Source organism: Leptonychotes weddellii, chromosome 6 (assembly GCF_054177405.1).
Source record: "Leptonychotes weddellii isolate Sample4059 chromosome 6, ASM5417740v2, whole genome shotgun sequence".
NCBI lineage: Eukaryota > Metazoa > Chordata > Mammalia > Carnivora > Phocidae > Leptonychotes > Leptonychotes weddellii.
In genome coordinates, this window is record NC_138374.1 from 18,305,611 (window position 1) to 18,325,548 (window position 19,938).

General features: G+C 46.1%; 1 protein-coding gene across 1 annotated transcript in view; it reads left to right on the top strand.

The window, feature by feature from the left end:
• The window catches only part of XPNPEP1 (X-prolyl aminopeptidase 1), a 42,711-nt gene that overhangs the window by 8,506 nt on the left and 14,267 nt on the right, over positions 1 to 19,938 (top strand). The window contains exons 3-5 of the mRNA XM_081823069.1: positions 5,478 to 5,602; positions 16,071 to 16,134; positions 17,358 to 17,464. Of these exons, the coding sequence (XP_081679195.1) occupies positions 5,478 to 5,602; positions 16,071 to 16,134; positions 17,358 to 17,464 (296 nt within the window). The remainder of the gene's footprint in view (positions 1 to 5,477; positions 5,603 to 16,070; positions 16,135 to 17,357; positions 17,465 to 19,938) is intronic.

The following is a 19,938-nucleotide window of genomic DNA, read 5'->3' on the forward strand; positions in this document are numbered from 1 at the left end:
TATTTAACTCTTGTTTCTTTATCTGTAAAATGGGAATACTGAAACCTCCCTTGGGAGGGTTATTTTGAGAATTAACCACTAATGTGTGTAAAGCCCTTGGTCCTAGCTCAGCAGTGAGAGAGAGAAACAGACCACTGTCTCTAAAGCTATTGATGCTGGAAGAGCAGCCTGGCATCTATGCGTGTGTTAAGATGCTGAAATTGGAGTAAACCAGCCCCTTCTAGGCTTATAACAAGGCATGTTAGAAACCCAGCTGGTGCTGCAGATCCAGATTCAGATAATATTTCTTGAGCTTTTATATGTACCAGATGCTGTGCATGGTGCTTTCACACATGTTGTTTTAAATTGAATTCTCCTACCCACCCAGTGAGGTAAATACGGTGTGCTTTTCATGCACTTCTAAGCAGTGAAAAGTTTTGTTTATGATAAAGGCTGAAGGTTTCGGAACTTATTTCTGAAAGCCGGCCCACATATGCAAGAGACTTTGAAATGAGTCATTCTCTTTAAAGCATGATTTAAAAATACCTGGCAGCGTATGGGCTAATGTTACATCATGGACTAGGCTTGTTGTTCTTGGCCTCCTACTTCCCTGCACACCCTGATTAGCTCTTGGCTGCTTCTAAATTTCTGAAAGTCATGGAATGTGGAATGAGCAGATGCTGTAATACGACGTCGTCTAATAGCCTAGCTCTCTTCTTTCACTGAAGATTCATTACTGTTGATTATATTGAGTCTGAAGAGATCATGACACGAAGGTGGGACATTCCCCCAGTCATCTTTGAGTGAGTATACGTAGGTTTAGGTGGCGGGCTAGATACCTGGATTCAGGAATGAGGATGACATGTCCCTGTCTTAAGGAGAAGCAATATATATACCTGTTGCACTATTTATCACTTTGCTTTCATGGCTAGTTAACTGTGTGTCTAACTCTATGCATTGAACACACATAACATTTCCTATGTGCCAGGCACTGTTTCTAAGTGCTTTGCACATGGTAACCCATTTGATCCCTGTAAGACTCTCATCTGTCTCTTGGCTGCTTCTTGTAGTTATATCAGCTTTGTCCCCTCGTCAGCTAGCTGCTCACCCAGTCAGTCACTTTCACGGCCTCTTGTGCTTGTGGCTACAGCTGCCCCCGCCATCTTTGGGCGTTGTCACCACCTCGGTGGAAGCTCTCTCCAGGGCCACAGCCGATTGCTCTGGCCATTGCCCGTCACTGTCTTCTTCACCTTTGCTGTGGATGCTGCTGCCGCTTACCACGTCCTACCTGCAGGTTGTGGTCTTGCGAGTTCTTTCTTTGTGTCTCATATGGGCGACAAAGAAGTGGCTGCCTCTGACCCAGGTGGCCAGCCAAATGTGAAGGGCATGGAGGAGGAGGGAGCAGGGGCAGCGGTGATGGCAGGCGGCATTGTTTGGGAAAGTGTGAAATGCCCCTGTTTAGAGTAAGGCCAGTCAAGAGGAGGAAGGTGATGGTGAGGCAGGAGACGGTGAGGAAGGCCAGAATGTGGTGGTGAGGACGCAGGTTCTGGTGCCCAGGAGCCAGAGGATGCCTTTGACCAGTTCCGTGTCACCTTTGATGGTTTTCGGTTTGTAATTGAGGATTTTGGGCTTGCCGTTGGTTCTGTTGGCTTCATTGATGAAGTCAGTGACTGATAATGTTGATACATACTATAGTCAGTGCTGTGAACTCCCAGTCAGTGCCATCGAATTCCTTACGTCAGAATGTGCCCAAATAGAAGCCAAATTCTATAAGGAAATTAATGATCTTGATAGAAAATACATTGGCTTCTATCATATATTTGCTTTTTAAGATTCCAGATGCCCAGGCTGTACTCCAGACTAATTAAATTAGAAGTCCCCCAGGTAGTTCTATTTTGTAATCAGGGTTGAAATACTGCTCCAGAGGAAGTCTACATTTTGGCTTGACTCTTTTTTTTAAATTTATTATTTATTTATTTATTTTATTTTATTTTATTATGTTATGTTAATCACCATACATTACATCATTAGTTTTTGATGTAGTGTTCTGTGATTCATTGTTTGCGTATAACACCCAGTGCTCCATGCAGTACGTGCCCTCTTTAATACTGTTAACTTGCTTAGAAATTTGGTTTGAAACCCCTGGAAATGTCCTAAAAAGGTTTCAGATGCTGGCAAGCTTATGAGATCACAATGGGCTTTATTTTGAAGCTAGTTGGAGGTGTTGACATATAAACTTAGGTTGGATAAGATAATTGTGATCTCTCTTTCTTAGATGAGAAATTATAGGTTCAGTACATTAGACAAAAGGAGAGGATGCTCCTCTGTAAAGTATTCAGAAGCAGCTATAATGCAAGGAACATGGGCATGGTTGAATTGTGACTAGGACCCTTTCCCGTGACTCTGTCTTTTAAGTACGTCTGTCCTTTGGAGACTCTGAGATGGAGTTCTGAGGCTAGTGGTTGAAGCTACCCTTGCAAATTAAGAATGGGGCACTTTTTCAGTGAGTCCCAAGATCAGTATGGTACCTCATAGGGGAATCTGTGGGAGGTGACCATCATGACTGAGACTTCTGTAGCCCCAGATGCTGGTAATGATGGAGAAGAAGCAGATGAAAATGTTGAAGAGAAAGAAACTAAAAAAGATCCATACCTAGCAGAGTTCAAGCTACAGTGAGTCAGGGTATCAATCCTTGAAGATAACTGGTAGTGTAATGGCCCCAGTGTAACTCTGTGTTACTTACAGCACTGTATGTTAGCATGCTTTTGGTTAAGTAAAGTATTTTTATTTGTTTAAAAAAATGAGTTGGCAAAATCTGAATGCTGGTGAGGAAGTGGAGCAATAGGACCTGTCATTCATTAATGGTAGGAATGCAGAATGGTGCAGCCACTTTGGAAGACAGTTTGGCAGTTCCTTACAAAACTAAATATATTCTTACCTTATGATCCAGTGGTCATGTTCCTTGGTATTTACCCAAAGGAGTTGAAAACTTAGGTCCACACAAAAACCTGCACATGGATGTTTATAGCAGCTTCATACATAATGGCCAAAACTTGGAAGTAACCAAGAAGACCTTCAGTAAATGAATGTATAAATAAACTGTGGTATACCCAGTCAATGGACTGTTATTCATCACTGAAAAGAAATGAGCTCTCAAGCCATGAAAAGCCACAAAAGAACCTTAAATACATATTGCTTAGTGAAAGAAGCCAATCTGAAAAGGCTGTGTACTTCTGTGATTCCAGCTGTTGGACTTTCTGGAAAAGGCAAAAGTATGAAGACAGTAACAAGATCAGTCATTTTCAGGTGTTGGGGACAGTGAGAGGAGGGATAAATAGACTGAGCAGAGAGGATTTTTAGGGCAATGAAAACTATTAAGCTATTTCGTATGATACTGTATATTGGATACATGACATTTTGCGATTGTCAGAACCTATGGAATGTACCACACCAAGAGTGAATCCTAATATGAACTGTGGATTTAGGGGGATGATAACGTGTCAGTGTAGGTTCATCAGTAATAACAAATACACCACTCTGGCGAGGGATCTTTTTAAAATAATTTATTTTATTTTTTTTTCAAGTTTTTATTTAAACTCCAGTTAGTTAACATATAACGTGCTATTAGTTTCAGGTGTACAATGCTCATCACAGTAAGTGCACTACTTAATCCCCATCCCCCATCCCCTCACCCACTTCCCCTCTGGTAACCATCAGTTCTCTGTAGTTACCAGTCTGTTCCTTCGTTTTCCTCTCCTTCCCCACCCTACCCATGTTCGTTTGTTTTGTTTCTTAAATTCCACATATGAGTAAAATCATATGGTATTTGTCTTTCTCTGACTGACATATTTCACTTAGCATAATGCTCTCTAGCTCCATAGGTGGGGGTCTTGATTGTGGGGGAGGCTGTGGGTATGTTGGGAAAAGGGAGGTATATGGGCACTCTCTGTATTTTCTGCTCAATTTTACTGTGAATCTGTAACTCTTTCAAAAAAATAAAATCTGTTTAAAAAATGAGCTGGAAAAAGTCATTATTCTACCTGAATTCTAATAGTATAGTTTTGTGCTACTGTATGGGATATAGGAAAATATGTATGGTCACTGTTTTATAATTGGCTTTTTGTGAAGTTGTTTTGTTATATACCCATGGGACTGTAGCTAGAGATAGTCCTTATGTATTCATTTATCTGTAGTTACCATACAGTATGATTTATCAGAACTGTTCGCTGATATCAATATTTTTTTGGAAAAGGTTTTTTTTTTTTAAAGATTTTTTATTTATTTGACAGACAGAGATACAGCGAGAGAGGGAACACAAGCAGCGGGAGTGGGAGAGGGAGAAGCAGGCTTCCCGCCGAGCAGGGAGCCCGATGTGGGGCTCGATCCCAGGACCCTGGGACCATGACCTGAGCCGAAGGCAGACGCTTAACGACTGAGCCACCCAGGCGCCCCTGGAAAAGGTTTTTTGAAGAACCAACAAAAATGATTTGAAGGTCAACTTGCATCATCTGTGCCTTTATCACATAGAAAGTCTTCTGTACTCACTAGGAGGCAATGCTCTTGTTGAGTACATAGAAATTAGTAAAAGTTTAAGAATTTCTAGTAAGACTACATTTATCATTTTCTTTTTAATGATTTTCATATTTCTGTTTCTATTTTGTATTTTCTGGAGCTGGTGACTCTATCCCCAAAAAGTCTAGCTTTACTGGGATAGACTCCTAGGGACCCCTGTGACTTTTTCAGGGCTCAGTCCGAAAATCCTGGATCTACTCTGCTCCCACCATATTTTAGAGTGGTGAACACAGACCACTAAGGCCCCGATCCCCTTCTCCTTGAGGTTGCACGCCCTCAGTTGATAGTAGGTATTCACCAGAGCACATGACTTTGACTTTGATTTTTAGTGGATTGACCTTTCTACTCCTAATCAGTGGTTGGCTATTTAACAAAAATGTAAAACACACCTCTTTTAATGCAGTCAAACTTAAGCAGTAAGACACCAGAAAAAGAAAATAAAAATCATTCCAAGGGTGCCTGGGTGGCTCAGTCGGTTAAGCGTCTGCCTTCTGCTCAGGTCATGATCCCGGGGTCCTGGAATTGAGCCTCGCATTGGGCTCCCTGTTCAGCGAGGAGTCTGTTTCTCCCTCTCCTCCGATCCACACTTGGGTGACTGGCCTTCTAGAAACTTCTCTGTGCATATGCACATACAGAATTTTAAATAAGAATAATCTATATATCTTCTGTAATTTTTTTTAAGATTTTATTTATTTATTTGAGAGAGAGAGACAGAATGAGAGAGAGCAGAGCAAGGAGGAGATTTATCTTTGTTTATAGTAAAAAAAAAAAAGTGGGGGGGAATACGTAATTGGGTAAATGAACTTTAATAGATGCAACAGTACACTACAAAACAATTTATAGGTGATCTCTAGGGCTCCCTTTGAACTAGTCATTGAGTTGCATGGGGCAGGCTGGTTTTGGAACTAACTCTCCTGTTGTTGCAGACGGCGGAATGGCTCCAAAGATCACCTCCGAGCTGCTTTGGCAGCTGAGACAAGCCATGAGGAACACCGAGTATGTGGCAGAACCAATCCAGGCCTACATCATCCCGTCGGGAGATGCTCACCAGGTACTGAGTGGAGCTGGGCGGGTGATGGATCTCATCAGCCTTTCATCTGTTTTCATTCTTTTCCCCCATCTCCAGTGTGTTTGTATGTGTTTTCATTCTTTTCCCCCATCTCCAGTGCGTTTGTAGGATTCTAGTTGTCAGTCCACAACTAAGCATGTCCTCCAGGGCTTGGCACAGGGACCTGTGTCCAATAGGGTCTTACTGAACGTGTGTTGATTTGTCCCTGGCTTCCTTATTTCTGGTGAATATAGCCAGCTTTCAATAACTTGTGGAAGCATTAATGGACAACTGAAGGAGCAGAGGTCTGGGCCTTTGTGTTGCTGACACACTTTACCCCATCTCTTCTGCCACACCCTGTCCTTACAAGAATTGTCTCTCCGGCCTCCCTTCTTACCATCCAGAGTGTCCCATCCCTCTCACATGGTCGGAGAAAGAGCCAGAAAGTTGTCATGGATCTCTACCCCAGCAGATTTTAGGGATAATTCTGAATACCATCCTCTCTTCTCCTTCCACCCACAACCATTACCTTTGATGGAAGCAACTCAGTAAGTGTTGCTTAAGTCACTGAGAAAACACTAGTGACCTAAATATGGAGGAGTCGGGTTTGGAGAGGTGGAGACTGCATGTGATGGGGCCAAAGGGCAGAAGGGTGAAAGGATTCTAGTATCTTCTCTTTTAGGTCATTGAGTCAGCAAGTGTTTGAATGCCTATAACATGGCCATGGGACTGCAGGGTTCCAAAGATGAATTTATGATTGAATTCCTGCCCTCACTATGCTTATGGTTTGATGGAGGGATGAGACAACATAAAAAGTACTATTCTTCCATAGAGTCATATGTACATATATATTTTATAGCCTTTGCTTATGTGCAAGGCACTGCCCTGGGTGTGGTGCAGGACAGGAAGATGAGAGTGGTCCTGTTCTCAAGAAGCAGACAGTTGAGTGATGGAGTAAAGACATGTCTGTATTACGAGGTGGAATGTGGAAGTGCTATCAAGAAAATCCGGACAAAGCACTATGGAAGTTTGAGGGTGGGAGGGAAGATGATGGAAGGTTTCGGTTTCATGAGCAGGGGAGACATTTGAACTGGATGTTGAAGAATGGGTAGAGTTGGATAAATAGAGGAAGTGGAAAGGATTGTAGGTGGGAAGGTTAGGAGGGGCAAAGGCGGAGAAGCAGGGAAGGTTGGAGTGCTTTTCAGAAACACCATAGCAAATTCCCCTGTCAGAAGCCCAAGGAGGGCATAAGCAATAGGGAGAAATACAGCTAGCTGGCGCTGTAGGATCCTTTAGTTGCAGGTTATAGAAACCGCCTTGAGATCCTTTGAACAATAAAAAGGCTTTATAAGGGTTTAGGGGCAGGGCCACTGCTTAGGCAGAACTCCAGCTTGTGAATGGTGGTCTCTGGACTTGTGGAATGTCAGGGCCTCAGATTGGGTGTCTCATGGAAACTGAGGGCAGGTATGCAGCTGGCCCAGAACTACTGGGATGGGAAGGGTTTCAGCTCTCGCCATAGATCTGTTTCTCCCTTTTTTAGGCAACAAGGTAGATGGTAAATAGGGGGCCATCCAACAGTTCCCACATTTATATCTCTTGATCCTTTACTTTCAAGATACCAGATTGGGCTAGAACCTTAATCCCAAATCCAGAGTCCTGGGTGAGAACTTGATTAGCACAGTAGCTTGGTGTTTACCCTTGGTCCTGGTGTGTGTGCGTGTGTCTGTCTGTCTGTGTGTGCATATGTGGGATGGCATGTGGTGCAGACATGACTGATGAGGGTCTACCATGATGGAGGGGCGGCATGTAAGAGATTACTGTAAGTTGAGCAGTTGCCAACAGATGTCCACTTTAACTGGCCTCTTTTCTGCCCCTCCCCAAAGGTGTCAGACCCCATGGTTGTGACAACAGCATTAACCTGGGATAGCAGGAAGATTGGACCCCTGCCTGGAAACAAGATTTCCTGGCCTCAGGAGCAAATGAAGGGCTGAAATGAATAACAAGTTTAATATTCAATGTATCATCTCAACTATTTTTTTTTTTTAAAGATTTTGTTTATTTATTTATTTGACAGAGAGAGAGAAACAGCATGAGAGGGGATAGGGTCAGAGGGAGAAGCAGGCTCCCCGCCGAGCCGGGAGCCCGATGTGGGACTCGATCCCAGGACTCCGGGATCATGACCTGAGCCGAAGGCAGTCGCTTAACCAACTGAGCCACCCAGGCGCCCTCAACTATTTTTTTTTAAAGATTTTATTTATTTGACAGAGCGAGTGAGAGAGAAAAAGCAAACACGAGTGGGGTGGGGTTGTGAGGAGGGGCAGAAGGAGAGGGAGAAGCAGACTTCCCACTGAGCAGGGAGCCCTGGGGAGCCCAACCCGGGGCTCAATCCCAGGACCCTGGGATCATGACCTGAGCTGAAGGCAGACGCTTAACTGACTGAGCCACCCAGGCGCCCCCATCTCACCTATTTCTAAGTGTACAGTACAGTAGCGTTAACTGTGTGCACACTGTTGTGTAATAGATCTCTAAAACTTTTTCATCTTGTAGAACTGAAACTCTATACCCATTGAACACCCCCTACCCTTGCCTCCCACAAATCACCACTCTACTTTCTGTTTCTAAGAGTTTGACTGCTTTATATACCTCATAGAAGTGGAATCATACAATTGTCTTTTTGTGACTGGCTTATTTCACTTAGCAAAATGTCTTTAAGTTTTGTCCATGGTGTAGCTTATGACAGGATTTCCTTTTTAAAGGCTGATAATCCATTGTATGTATATACCACATTTTTTTTTTACATACCACATTTTAAAAAATCTTTTTATGAACATTTAGGTTGCTTTCAGCTCTTGGCTCTTGGGAGTAACGCTGCAGTGAACATGGGTGTATAATTGTCTCTTCGAGATCCTGTTTTCAATTATTTTGGATATATACCAGAAGTGGGATTGCTGAATCATGTAGTAATTCAATTTTTTTTAAAGTAAACTCTGCCCCCGATGTGGGGCTCAAACTCAGGACCCCAAGATCAAGAGTCGCATGCTCTATGGACTGAACCAGCCAGGCGCTCCAGTAATTCTATTTTTAATTTTTTGAGGAACCTCCATACTGCTTTCTATGGTAGCCGTACCATTTTACATTCTCACAGCAGTACACAGGGGTTCCAGTTTCTCCACATACTTGCCAACACCTCTTTTTTTTTTTTCAATAGTGGAATCCTAACAGATATGAGGTAATATTTCATTGTGGTTTTGATTTCCATTTTCATGATGATTAGTGATATTGAACATCTTTTCATATGCTTGTATGTCTCTTTTGGAGAAATGTCTATTCAAGTCCTTTGCCCTTTTGAGCAAGTTTCTTAACTGCAGGACTTCTCAGGGCCTTTAATGTGCACTGTGCAGCTCTAAGGAGAGGATGAAGTATTCAGCATTTTCTAGACTTAAATGACCATGGAATTCCCACAGTCCTCTCAGGGGTAGGCTCAGGGACTCAGTGTTCCATGGAATTCCTTGGTCCGTTGATCCACAGCGGTACTTTTCATGCTATGATGGGTCAGAACTTGATCCTCGAAGAGGTGAGAGGAATGGGAGATCCTTGTGAGGAGAGGAGAAGCCACCGAAGACTAGGGTTCTGCATGTAAAAGTGGGTGAAGGGGAGGCAAGAGAGCGCAATATGTGAGTATTGGAGAAGTAGCAGATCCGGCTGGAGCGGGGTTTGGTGGCATGTGAGGAAGCTATGGTAGTGGGGTGCATTACTGTTAGATTGAATAAGCATGGGGAGGTGGGGGGAGGTGGGTGCGGTTTAGGGTGGGGGTTGATGACAATTCTTCCATTCACCTCTGTCCTCTAGGATAGACGAACAAGATTCACCACCTTCATAGGAATGAAAGTTTCATCTTGGCTGAGGACTAGATGAATAAGTAGGCTGGCCAACACAGCCTGGGCCTGAGTCGTGAGGTCTAGGTAACAGGCACCCAGCATTTAAGAAGGGCAGACTCTAGTCTTGTCCCTGAGGAAATGCCCCCCCTTCCCCCCACCCCCGCCGCCCTCCTGTCAGGGCCAGGCTTTAGCCTCTGGGCTTGGGCTTCATGTCATGTGGATTCTGTGCTGATGTACCAGTGGTGTTTTTAATTTTCTGCCTTTCAAGCATCAGGCAGTTGCCCTGGATTGATTTGATTGCAGCTGTTTTATCTCAGTATTGAGCAGGATGGTGATTCCTGTGGTGGGAGCCCCTTATATGGCAATTGGTATGGGGTCTTCTGTAAGTCCCTCAGTCTGGGTTCTCCAGAGAGACAGAACCCATAGGATATATAGAGATATCTACGTAGAGAGAGACTTATCCTGAGGGATGGGCTCCCACATTAGCTCCCCTGGTTCTCAGGCCTTTGAGTTTGAACTAGAACTGCACCACCAGCGTTCCTGGCTCTCCAGCTTGCAGACAGCATGGATGGCGTGTGTCCCTGTCTGAGTTAAAGGCCCGAGAAGCAGGAACGGTGATCTCTGAGGACAGAAGACAGATGTCTCAGCTCAAACGAGAGAGCCAATTCGACTTCACACCATACTTTTGTTCTGTTCAGACCTTCAGTGGATTGGATGCTGAACACATTGGTAGGGCAGTCTTCAGTCTGCTGATTCAGATTTGGTCTCTTCCATAAACCACCTCACAGACAGAGCCAGAAATAATGTTTTACCAGCTACCTCTCTGGGGGTGCCTTAACCCCCAAGGTGACGCAGAAAATTCACTGTCACAGTCCCCTAGCACTCTGTCGTGTGAAATCGGGTCTCTCCTCTGAGAGGGTCGCCCAGCCTGTTGTAGAGTCCCAGCCAAAGACTCCTTACAGTACTACTACATTTGTGAGCCTTCACCTCCTGGGGAGGCCTCGGTGTAGGAAAGGCTGGACTGTGAGTGTTACTTGAATTAGAAGTTGAAAGTTTCTGGTTAAGGGTGGGTTGGGATTTCAGTTTGTATTCTTCTGCCTGGAGTTAGGATACAATCTATATGTTTACTAGTAGGGGATGTCCTTGTAGCCAAGATAAGCCAAGTTTATTTTGATATTCTTGGTTCTGGGTGCTGTTCGTGAGCCATTTTTTAAATTTTTCCCGTCATTATAAAGCTGTTCCTAGTCTGAAACCCTGATTGGGCCTAATATGCCCAAAGCAGTTCCTTGTTAAACTGGGGAATGGCAGTGAGACTGGCCAAACCACAGGTGATATTCCAGGCTCTTCCCAGCTCTTCATCCCCTGCTAATGACCCCAGAATTTTAGAATTGGATGGCTTCTCCCTGGATGAGGAAACTGTGAGTCAGGAATTTAGGTTTTTATCAGATAGTAGGGACCCATTGAGGGCTTTTGAACAGGAGAGTGACATGATTAATCAAAGGAGTAGTGTTTAGTGTGGAATGGAGAAGGGACATACTGGGAACTGAGAAGCCATTGGGAGACCATTGCAGGATCCTGGTGTCAGGGTACGGAGGGCTTGGACTTGGTGCTGGCCTTCGGAGTGGAGAAGAGGGGAAGGATTTGGAGGAGAAGCAGTAGAACATAGATTGAGTATGGACCTCCAGGCAGATGGCAGAGGGGCTTGGGGAGGTTGGAACCTGGGAGGGTTTGTGGTGCCATCCAGACAAACAAATGAGAAGTCCTCAGTTCCTTGTTTCAGTTCCTTTGGCGAGATGGGGCATAGTTGGGGTGACTGCTAATTGGGACTCTGGGGCCTTGCCAGGACCGTGAGGACAAGGAGCAAGGGTTGGCTTTGTGTGTGACCTGCCACAGCAGCCTTCTCAGTAATAGAAGCTACTGTTCTCTGTGGCTCTTGTTCCTAATTGTTTCATTTCAGGCTAGATTCAGGGTTGATGGAATTTCTCCTAAGGGTGGGGAAGGGAGGGTGTTGGAGAAGGAAGGGGAATCTTGAATTCTGTCCTTTGTGTACTTTCCAAAACACAAATACACACACCCACACACTGTTCCGTGCTAGCGAGAAAATGCACCCCAAATGCATAATTACACAAGGCCCGGGCACTCCGGTTGCTGTCCTCTGCAACTCTGAGGGTTCGTTCTTTGTAAACCCAGAACAAGGGTTGTGGTAACCGTGAGTTTGGGCCCAGGGGCACTTTCACAGTGAGGAATTGTCCATTCTTTCTGGTGATCTGGATGCTTCCATGTACCATCTAAGTCAAACACTGAGATTCGTCGTACCACTGGCTCCAAACCAGGAGAACCATTGGTTGGGCCCGAGCTGTACCAGCGCTGCCTTTTAGAAATCCCAGTTCTTTATCCTCCGCATCTTTAAGGCTTCATGTTCTGCTCTTGGGCGTAGTGCAATCAGAGGGTCATGTTCTGTCAGGGGTGACTCTGCCAACTTGAGTTTTTGGCTATTTTTATGATTCCTCCTTCTGGAAGACTTGAATCAGATTTTCCTAACCTCTGTCCTACTCCCATTCTTCCTGGAGTTGGCTTCCTGTTTGGTATTTCTTAAACAGGCTCTCTCCTAGGGTGGAGTAATGATTTTTATCACAGTGATTTTATCCACTGTATTAATTAGAGTATTGCTACTGTGATAACACCTCTCACGGTTTCAGGGGGCTGGTGCTTGTCTCTTGTTTATGTAGTGGTCTGGAGTGGGTGTTCCTGGTGGTGGGTGTCTTTCTTCTACTAGGAAGAGAGTGAATCAGAGATCCAGGCTCTTTCCATCCTCTGATGCCACTATTCCAGCTGGGTGCAGGAGGAGGAGTATGGAGAGGCCACACTGCTTTTTAACTGTCCTGACCGGACATCACTTCGGCCCCACATTCCATTGGTGAGAACTAGTCATGTGACCCCACCTAGCTGCATGGGGACCTGAGAAATGAAGTCCTAGATGGGAATGTAGTTGTTGGCAATAGTAGGAGTTCTGTTTTCATCACCTAAGGCAGGGCATGGATAAATGCCCGTGTGGATGGTCCTGAAAAATTCTGACACGTGGGAGTTCTCTGAGTGGAGTGGGAAAGCTTTGTGGAAGAGGGCATGTTTGAGCTGGATTTTGAGAGGTGGCTAAAGCTTTTTTTTTCTTATTTATAGATGTGCTTTATTTGGCTGTGTATTATTTACATTGTTTGTATTTGATGCCACCACTTAAAAGTTAGGTGATCTCTCATGAACACACATATATTTAGCTTCTGAAATACTAAGGGGTGGCAACACGTGGCCTGCATTCCAGCATGAAAGGAATCAGAGCTGAGAAGAGCTGCTCTCTGGAAAAGTCTCTTCCTTATCCTGCTTTACTGGTTTAGTTTGCTTGCGTGTACCCCAAGACATTTGAATTTGAAACCACAGTTACAATCCCTTCTGGTCTGAATAATATATTATTTCCTACTGCTGCTGTAACAAATTACCACAAACTTAGTGGCTTACAATAACACAAATCTATTATCTTACAGTTCTGGAGCTCTGGAGTCTACAGTGGGTCAGTAGGGCTATGTTTTTTTCTTGAGGCTCCAGGGTCAATCTATTTCATTTCCTTGCCTTTTCCAGTTTCTAGAGGCCACCTGCATTCCTTGGGTTGTAGCCCTTCCTCCGTCTTCAAAGAGATGGCTAAGGTTTTAACTAGATAGAGGGAAAAAGGTTCATCTTTCCTTTTTTTTTTTTTTTTTAAAGATTTTATTTATTTATTTGACAGAGACACAGCGAGAGAGGGAACACAAGCAGGGGGAGTGGGAGAGGGAGAAGCAGGCTTCTCGCAGAGCAGGGAGCCTGATGTGGGGCTCGATCCCAGGACCCTGGGATTATGACCTGAGCCGAAGGCAGACACTTAAAAGACTGAGCCACCCAGGAGCCCTAGGTTCATCTTTCCTTTCGCTTGTTCGTTTATTCAGCAGATATTGGTTGAGGACCAATATGTGTTACCTATGCTGTGATGAGAAGGAGCTAGCCAAGCCACGATCAGAGAGAGCCTCTGATAGGCACAAGAAAGAGCACGTGCAAAGGCCCTGAGGCAGGAACGAGCTTGGGAAGTACAAAGAGCAGAAAGCAGGCGGTGTGGCTTTAATGTCTTGAGTGGCTGGGAGAGTGGAGGAGAGCTCTGAGAGAACAGCAGGGCCTGGTCAGGCAGTGCCTTGGGGACTGGGCTGGGGTTTGGATTTTACCCTAAGTATGATGGGGAGCTATTGGTGGGTTTTGAGCAGGATGCTAACATGGCCTATATAGACATTTGGGAAAGCTCACTCTGAGTGTGTGTGAAGAATGGATTGTTGGGTCCCTGGTCCAGGGGGAGATGATGGAGGCCTGGACTGAGTGCTGGTCTTAGAGATGGAGAGAAATGGTGGTTTTGGAGAAAAAGCCAATAGCTCTGCTTCCTTGTTTCTTTTTCCCGGCATGCTAAGGATTTGGCTTATTTTAGACCTTTTTCTGTTGTCTGGGGAGAATGTTCTTGGGTTTTGCCAGCTTCACAACTGGGGGAAGAGTGGGAGGCCCAGGCCCAGTTCTTGTCTGGACTCTGCCTAGCCCGTTCGTGTGGAGGTGACAGCTTCGGTCAGTGACGGCTTCCTGGCGTGTTGACTACTTAGGTCATGTCTAGACATTCTTGCCCAGACCTTGTCTTGATCCCAAACCAAACATGTTCACCTGCTGTTAATTCCACCTCCCTTTGGAGAAACCTGCCTCCTGCCTTTGCTGATAGGCAGCTCCTTCGAGAGGCCCTGTCCCTGGAGGAGGCAGGAGAGCTGCGTCCCTGTGTGGAAGAGTCTCGCTGGGCCGAGATGAGCAGGACCTTCTCTGCCAGCCCTTTGCTGGCATCCTCACTGTATGTCATAGGTGGGTGAGCCCCAAGCAGGGGGACCTCCTCGTCCATCAGGAGTGTCCCCTGTGTCTTCCCCATTGTGTACCCTGAGTTATAGCACGAGAGTTATTTTTGTTGACCTCATTTGCCCAGCCTCTTGGTGGCTTTTTCACGCACGATTGAGGAAGAAACTAATACTGTCTGTTCCATTGCATACATGCCGCATTCTCGGTTTCCTGATGAGTTGTTTCAAACACTAACTTAGTCTTCCTCACGACAATCCCGGGAGAAGGGTGGGAACTCTCCTCTGCCCTCCATTTTTCTTTAGTCTCGCACCCAGTGATTACTGGGTTATGATCAAATGAGAATTCTGCAGCTCATCAGTGCTGCTGGTGGCCATTTCTTCTTGTTCTTACTGCTAAGATCAAGTGTTCCTCTGTGTTCTGGGGTAAAACATGTACCTGCTCTTGCTTGCAGCAGTCTGAGGAGAGCTGTTTTAGATGAGGAACCCAGCCAAGAGGTGCAGTGAGACTTACCGCAGACCACCTGGTGGGGCCTGCTGGAGGGCAGGGGTCCCCAAGAGCTCTTCCGGCATCTCGTGGGTGGCGGTCCTTTGGCTGCAGCTGCCTCGGTGAAAGGGGCAGGAGTGAGACGTGGGTGCCTTCTCGCCCCTCCTTCGTGGTGACCTAACAGTGCCTTGGTCCAGCAGCACCATTGTCCGTCCTCAGCGTTCCTAACCCTGCCGGGTGCTTTAGCTCGGGAGAAAGGGGCCAGCACTGGAAGGGGGAGCAGCACACCACACCCGGGCCTGCTCCTGACCTGGGAGTGGGCACGTTGCCTAACAGTTCTGGCCTCACCCCTCAGTGTTCTCATTTGCCAGTTGTCTTACCCTGGAGAGTCGTTACGAGGATGAGAGATAATGTGTCCTGTGGAGCAGCGTGGCGGGGTGCTTCAGAGCCCAAGTTCAAAGCCTGCCGCTGCCACTGTGTGACTTTGGGGAAGTCACTTCACTCTCTGTGCTTCCTGGCTGTTGGCAGAAGTACCCCGTGGCCATGTACCCTCTGCATGGGAGTGAGGACTGCCTGTGTTCTTCAGTCTCCCAGCCCCTTCCATTTAGAGGCGAGGGATGGCAAAGACCTGGCTTGGGTCATGACGTTTGCTTTTGCTGAAGCCTCCTGGATCGGAGGAAGTGTTTCCATTTATTCCGTAATAGGAAGGGACAGGGTCTGCATGGGAGCGATTGGTGATGCTACCTTGGAGGGGAACGCACACAGGAAGTTTGGAAGCAGGCTCATGCCTAAGGGGATCTCGGAGAATTATTGGCACCTAAAACAGAAATTCAGCCTTTCCTTTCAGAAAAATAACAGATGCCTAAATGTCAGTGGCAAAGGAAGGGGGAAGGCTGTTGGTTTGTTTTTTGAGTAAGATCTCAGTGAGGAAAGAGCAGTTTATTATGTTTTGTCTTGATTTGCTTTGTTCTCTAGAAGAAGAAAGAGAGGCTAGCGGGAATACCTCTTTAGCCCTTACTTAATTAGGGTCTTCTGCAGTGTGTGCTAATTTTTTTTCATGTGCAGCTTGACTTTTAAGCTAGACTGTTCCTTGAAGGTGCCAAGGCTTCGCCAGCCTCTGTGTCCCTGCTGGGCCTCGCACACAACTGAGCACAGGGAGAGCAGTCGGTACGTGACGGGTCCAGGTCCACTTCATCCTTATTGTTTTCCAGAGCGAGTACATTGCTCCGTGTGACTGCCGGCGGGCCTTCGTCTCTGGATTTGATGGCTCTGCGGGTGAGTTGCTAAATTCTCTCTCTGTTCTTTCTGTACTTTTGTTTGCTTCCCAAAAATAACTGGGCCAAGTTTCAGGCTGTGAGAGAACCAAAAAGAAAATGTAAACCAGACACTCCCCCCTTGAGCCTCTGCAGAAAGGTGTGAACTCCCAGCATCCCCCAGCTCTCGAAGTTCACCTTTCAGTGGCCCTTTTCTCAGTGCTTTTGCTATTAAAGTTTTATTTATTTTTCTTACTGTTGTTGTTTTTTTTTTTTGCTAGTAACGTTTTAAAACATTTTTATTTAAAAATATTTGGAACTTTTGACTATAGCATACATACAGAAAGCTGCATCGATTAAACTGAAAATACCTGTGTAACTAGCAAGAATGGGACACTAAGAGCACCCCAGATCCCCTGCCTTAGCTTGCTGGTCCTATGTAATTCTCTAAGTGCTTGGCTTTGGGGCTCAGTAATTTCATTTTCAGTTTAAATAACAAAGGTTAACGTCGAGCTACATTGGTGCCCTGCCCTAACTTGTCCAAAACTGTTGTGCTCTTGAGGTTTAGGGTGATTTCCTCCGCCCCTCAGACTCCCATCTGTTGAGCTAGCTAGACTCGGCAAGAACTGCTTCCTTTCCTATACGTGCTTGTGTTGGTTGGCACCTCAGGATTGCTTTTGGCTGGCACCTCTGCTGAAAGCCCGGGGTTCTGTCAGGCCTGTAGGAACTGGGCAGGTAGGGGTGGGAGGTGTCAGCTCCCTGCTGGTGACCAGTGAGTCCCTGTGAGTACTTAAGTGTCCACTTGGTTTCTCTCAGAAAGGTGAAGCAGTTCCCTTGGGGTATTCGGTGGAGCAGAAGGCTGTGATCACTGTGCGGGAATCATTTTCACCGCTGTCTTGTTGAGTATGAGGCTGTTTGGAGCATAGGTGGACAGTCCCCTGTTCTGCTGGCCTTGACTCGTGCTGTGCAAATGGGGTTCTGGGCCGGGACCGGGCAGCCGGGGCTGCCTGCAGCCTGCGTCCTTCAGAGCTTGACCCACAGCTGGTTCTCAGTGGCATCGTCTTCCCTTGCCTAGAGTTTTTCCTGGAGTCGAAGGCCCATCTGTCCCACTAGAGTGAGTGCTGGTGGGAGGCTGGGCCACACAGGAGCTGGTGCTTCTCACGTGCTTGCCAGCCTGTTGCCGCTGTGTGCAGCTTCCGTGTGGTCGTCAGAAACCTTTCGCTTTCTTTGGCTCCCCTCCTCCAGGCACTGCCATCATCACAGAAGAGCATGCGGCCATGTGGACTGACGGACGCTACTTTCTGCAGGCGGCCAAGCAGATGGACAGCAACTGGACGCTCATGAAGATGGGTGTGTAGAGGCCTATGGCCAGCCCAACCTGAGTTGGCCAGCTTTGGGAAGGGACCCTCGAGGGCCTCAGGGTTTCTGGATCTTAACCTTTTGATGAGGTCAAGGACCCTTTTGAGAATTCAGGGTGGGTTAGTCTGCTCGGGCTGCCATAGCAAAATACCATAGACTAGGTGACCTAAACGACAGAAATTTGTTTTCTCAGTTCTGAAGGCCGGAAGTCGGAGATCAGGGTGCCAGCCTGGTCAGGTTCTGGAGACAGCCCGCCTCCTGATTGACAGACAGCCGCCTTCTCACCTGGCAGAGAGAGAGCTCTCTCTTCTTCTACTTAAAGGGCCACCAGTTCTGTCAGATGAGAACGCCACCCTTATGCCTGCAATATACGAATTCTGGGGGGACACGATCCAGTTCATGGCCCAAGAAAGCCCTCTTTCTCTCACATATACATGCAGACACACACACAGAGGCAGACATTTGTTACAAATGGACAGGCTGGCGGACTTTAAACTTTCTGATTGCATGCCTCTGTTAATGGTTCGTGCACCCTCAACATACATGTGTACTTGTTTATAGGGTTATACACACGTCCTGGTGTCCATCTGCATTTCACATGTGAGCAAAGCTTAATTTCTTTATTTTTTAGAAAAAAAATACAAATACACATCTTAATACTTTCTGTTTGCACCCCAGTGGATCATTCAGTGTACCCCTGGGGGGTGGGTATCTCTCTTTGGGGCCCACATCTCCAGCTGTCAGCACTCTGGGGGTCAGAGTGTCAGAGAAGCGAATTCTGTCTGCCTGTTCCTTATATGGTAGCCCCGGGGGATGAGTCCTCCTTCCTGCCAAGTCCCTCTCTACTTCGCCGTGTCTTCCCTAAACCCCCCTTTCCTCAGGCATCTCTCCTGTGTAGGGAAATTCTGGCGGGTTTGGTTGGGGAGTGATTCATCCCTGGGATTTTGCCAGATATCTGTCTGCTAGGAAATAGCATGACTTCATCCTATAAAAGTCATACTAGGGGCATTAAAAGAAACTTCATTAGTAAGTGGCTTTTTAGCGGTTTGGAAAAAATAGCAAAGAATCAAATAGCAAAATAACAAGTCAGTGCCAGTTTTTAGGCAGTTTTTTGGAATTGAGATTCATGAGCTCATTTCTTTATAAACCTTTGAACTTCCCCTCTGTGGTTATGTGGTTATCAGCAGTCAGTAGGGAAAACAGTAAAGATAAGTACTGTTTTAGAATATACGAACTTTCACTCTAAATATAGATCTGTTTCACCAAAATGATAACTTTTTAGTAAAATCTGATCAGTTAAGAAGCATACATCCAAACGTAGAAGGTATTGGCTTAGATTAAAGAAAAACTGGAATATCAAAAATAATTTCAGTTCCTCTGTTGAAGCTTATTTGGTGTCCCAGGACTAGTCTCTTGGAAACGGGAAGGGCTGTTTGTTCTTGGGAATTGGGAAGGCAGGGAGCCATCGTAGAGATGATGGTGACGGGACCTGTGCGGCCCTCTTGTAATCTTTCGAAAGATTTCTTTGCTTCTGAGACTTGTGTTCAGCCATCCAGTCAGGCCTGGTTCAGGGGCGGGTGCCTCCTGTCTGCCACCCGCCCTGCCTTCCAGGGAGGGGAGAGCACTGTGGCCCATGTTTCCCTTAACCTGGTGTGGGGTGTGAGCGAGGTCCCCAGCACCCAGCCTTCACCGGTCGCCACCCAAGTGCTCATCAAGTGCCCAGTAGTGGTAAAATGACCAAAGGCTGAGAGAATGTTCTTTGCAACGACACATGTCATTGTTGCAGTGATTCTCAGGATGCCATTTTTACCAGGAGTCGAATGAAAATCCTGCCTTTTCTTTCTTTCTTTCCCTTTTTTTGGTCTTCTTACCCCTATGCTTTTTTTTTTTTAAGATTTATTTATTTATTTTAGAGAGAGAGGGGGAGAGCACAAGTGGGAGGGGCAGAGGGAGAGGGAGAGAGAATCTCAAGCAGACTCCATGCTAAACACAGGGCCCGACTCGGGGCTCGATCCCACAAACCTGAGATCATGACCTGAGCCAAAACCAAGAGTTGGATGCTTAACCAGCTGTGCCACCCAGGTGCCCCATCATACGCTTTTAAATATACCATCTTACTCTCCTTGCATGCTTCCAGGATTAAGGAAAGTTCAGATTTTTCTTTTTTTTTTTTTTTTTAAAGACTTTATTTATTTATTTTAGAGAGAGAGAGAGCATGAGACGGGGGAGGGTCAGAGGGAGAAGCAGACTCCCTGCCGAGCAGGGAGCCCGATGCGGGACTCGATCCCGGGACTCCAGGATCATGACCTGAGCCGAAGGCAGTCGCTTAACCAACTGAGCCACCCAGGCGCCCCAAGGAAAGTTCAGATTTTTCTTTTCTTTTTTTTTTTTTTTTAAAGATTTTATTTATTTATTTTAGAGAGAGAGAGCATGAGACGGGGGAGGGTCAGAGGGAGAAGCAGACTCC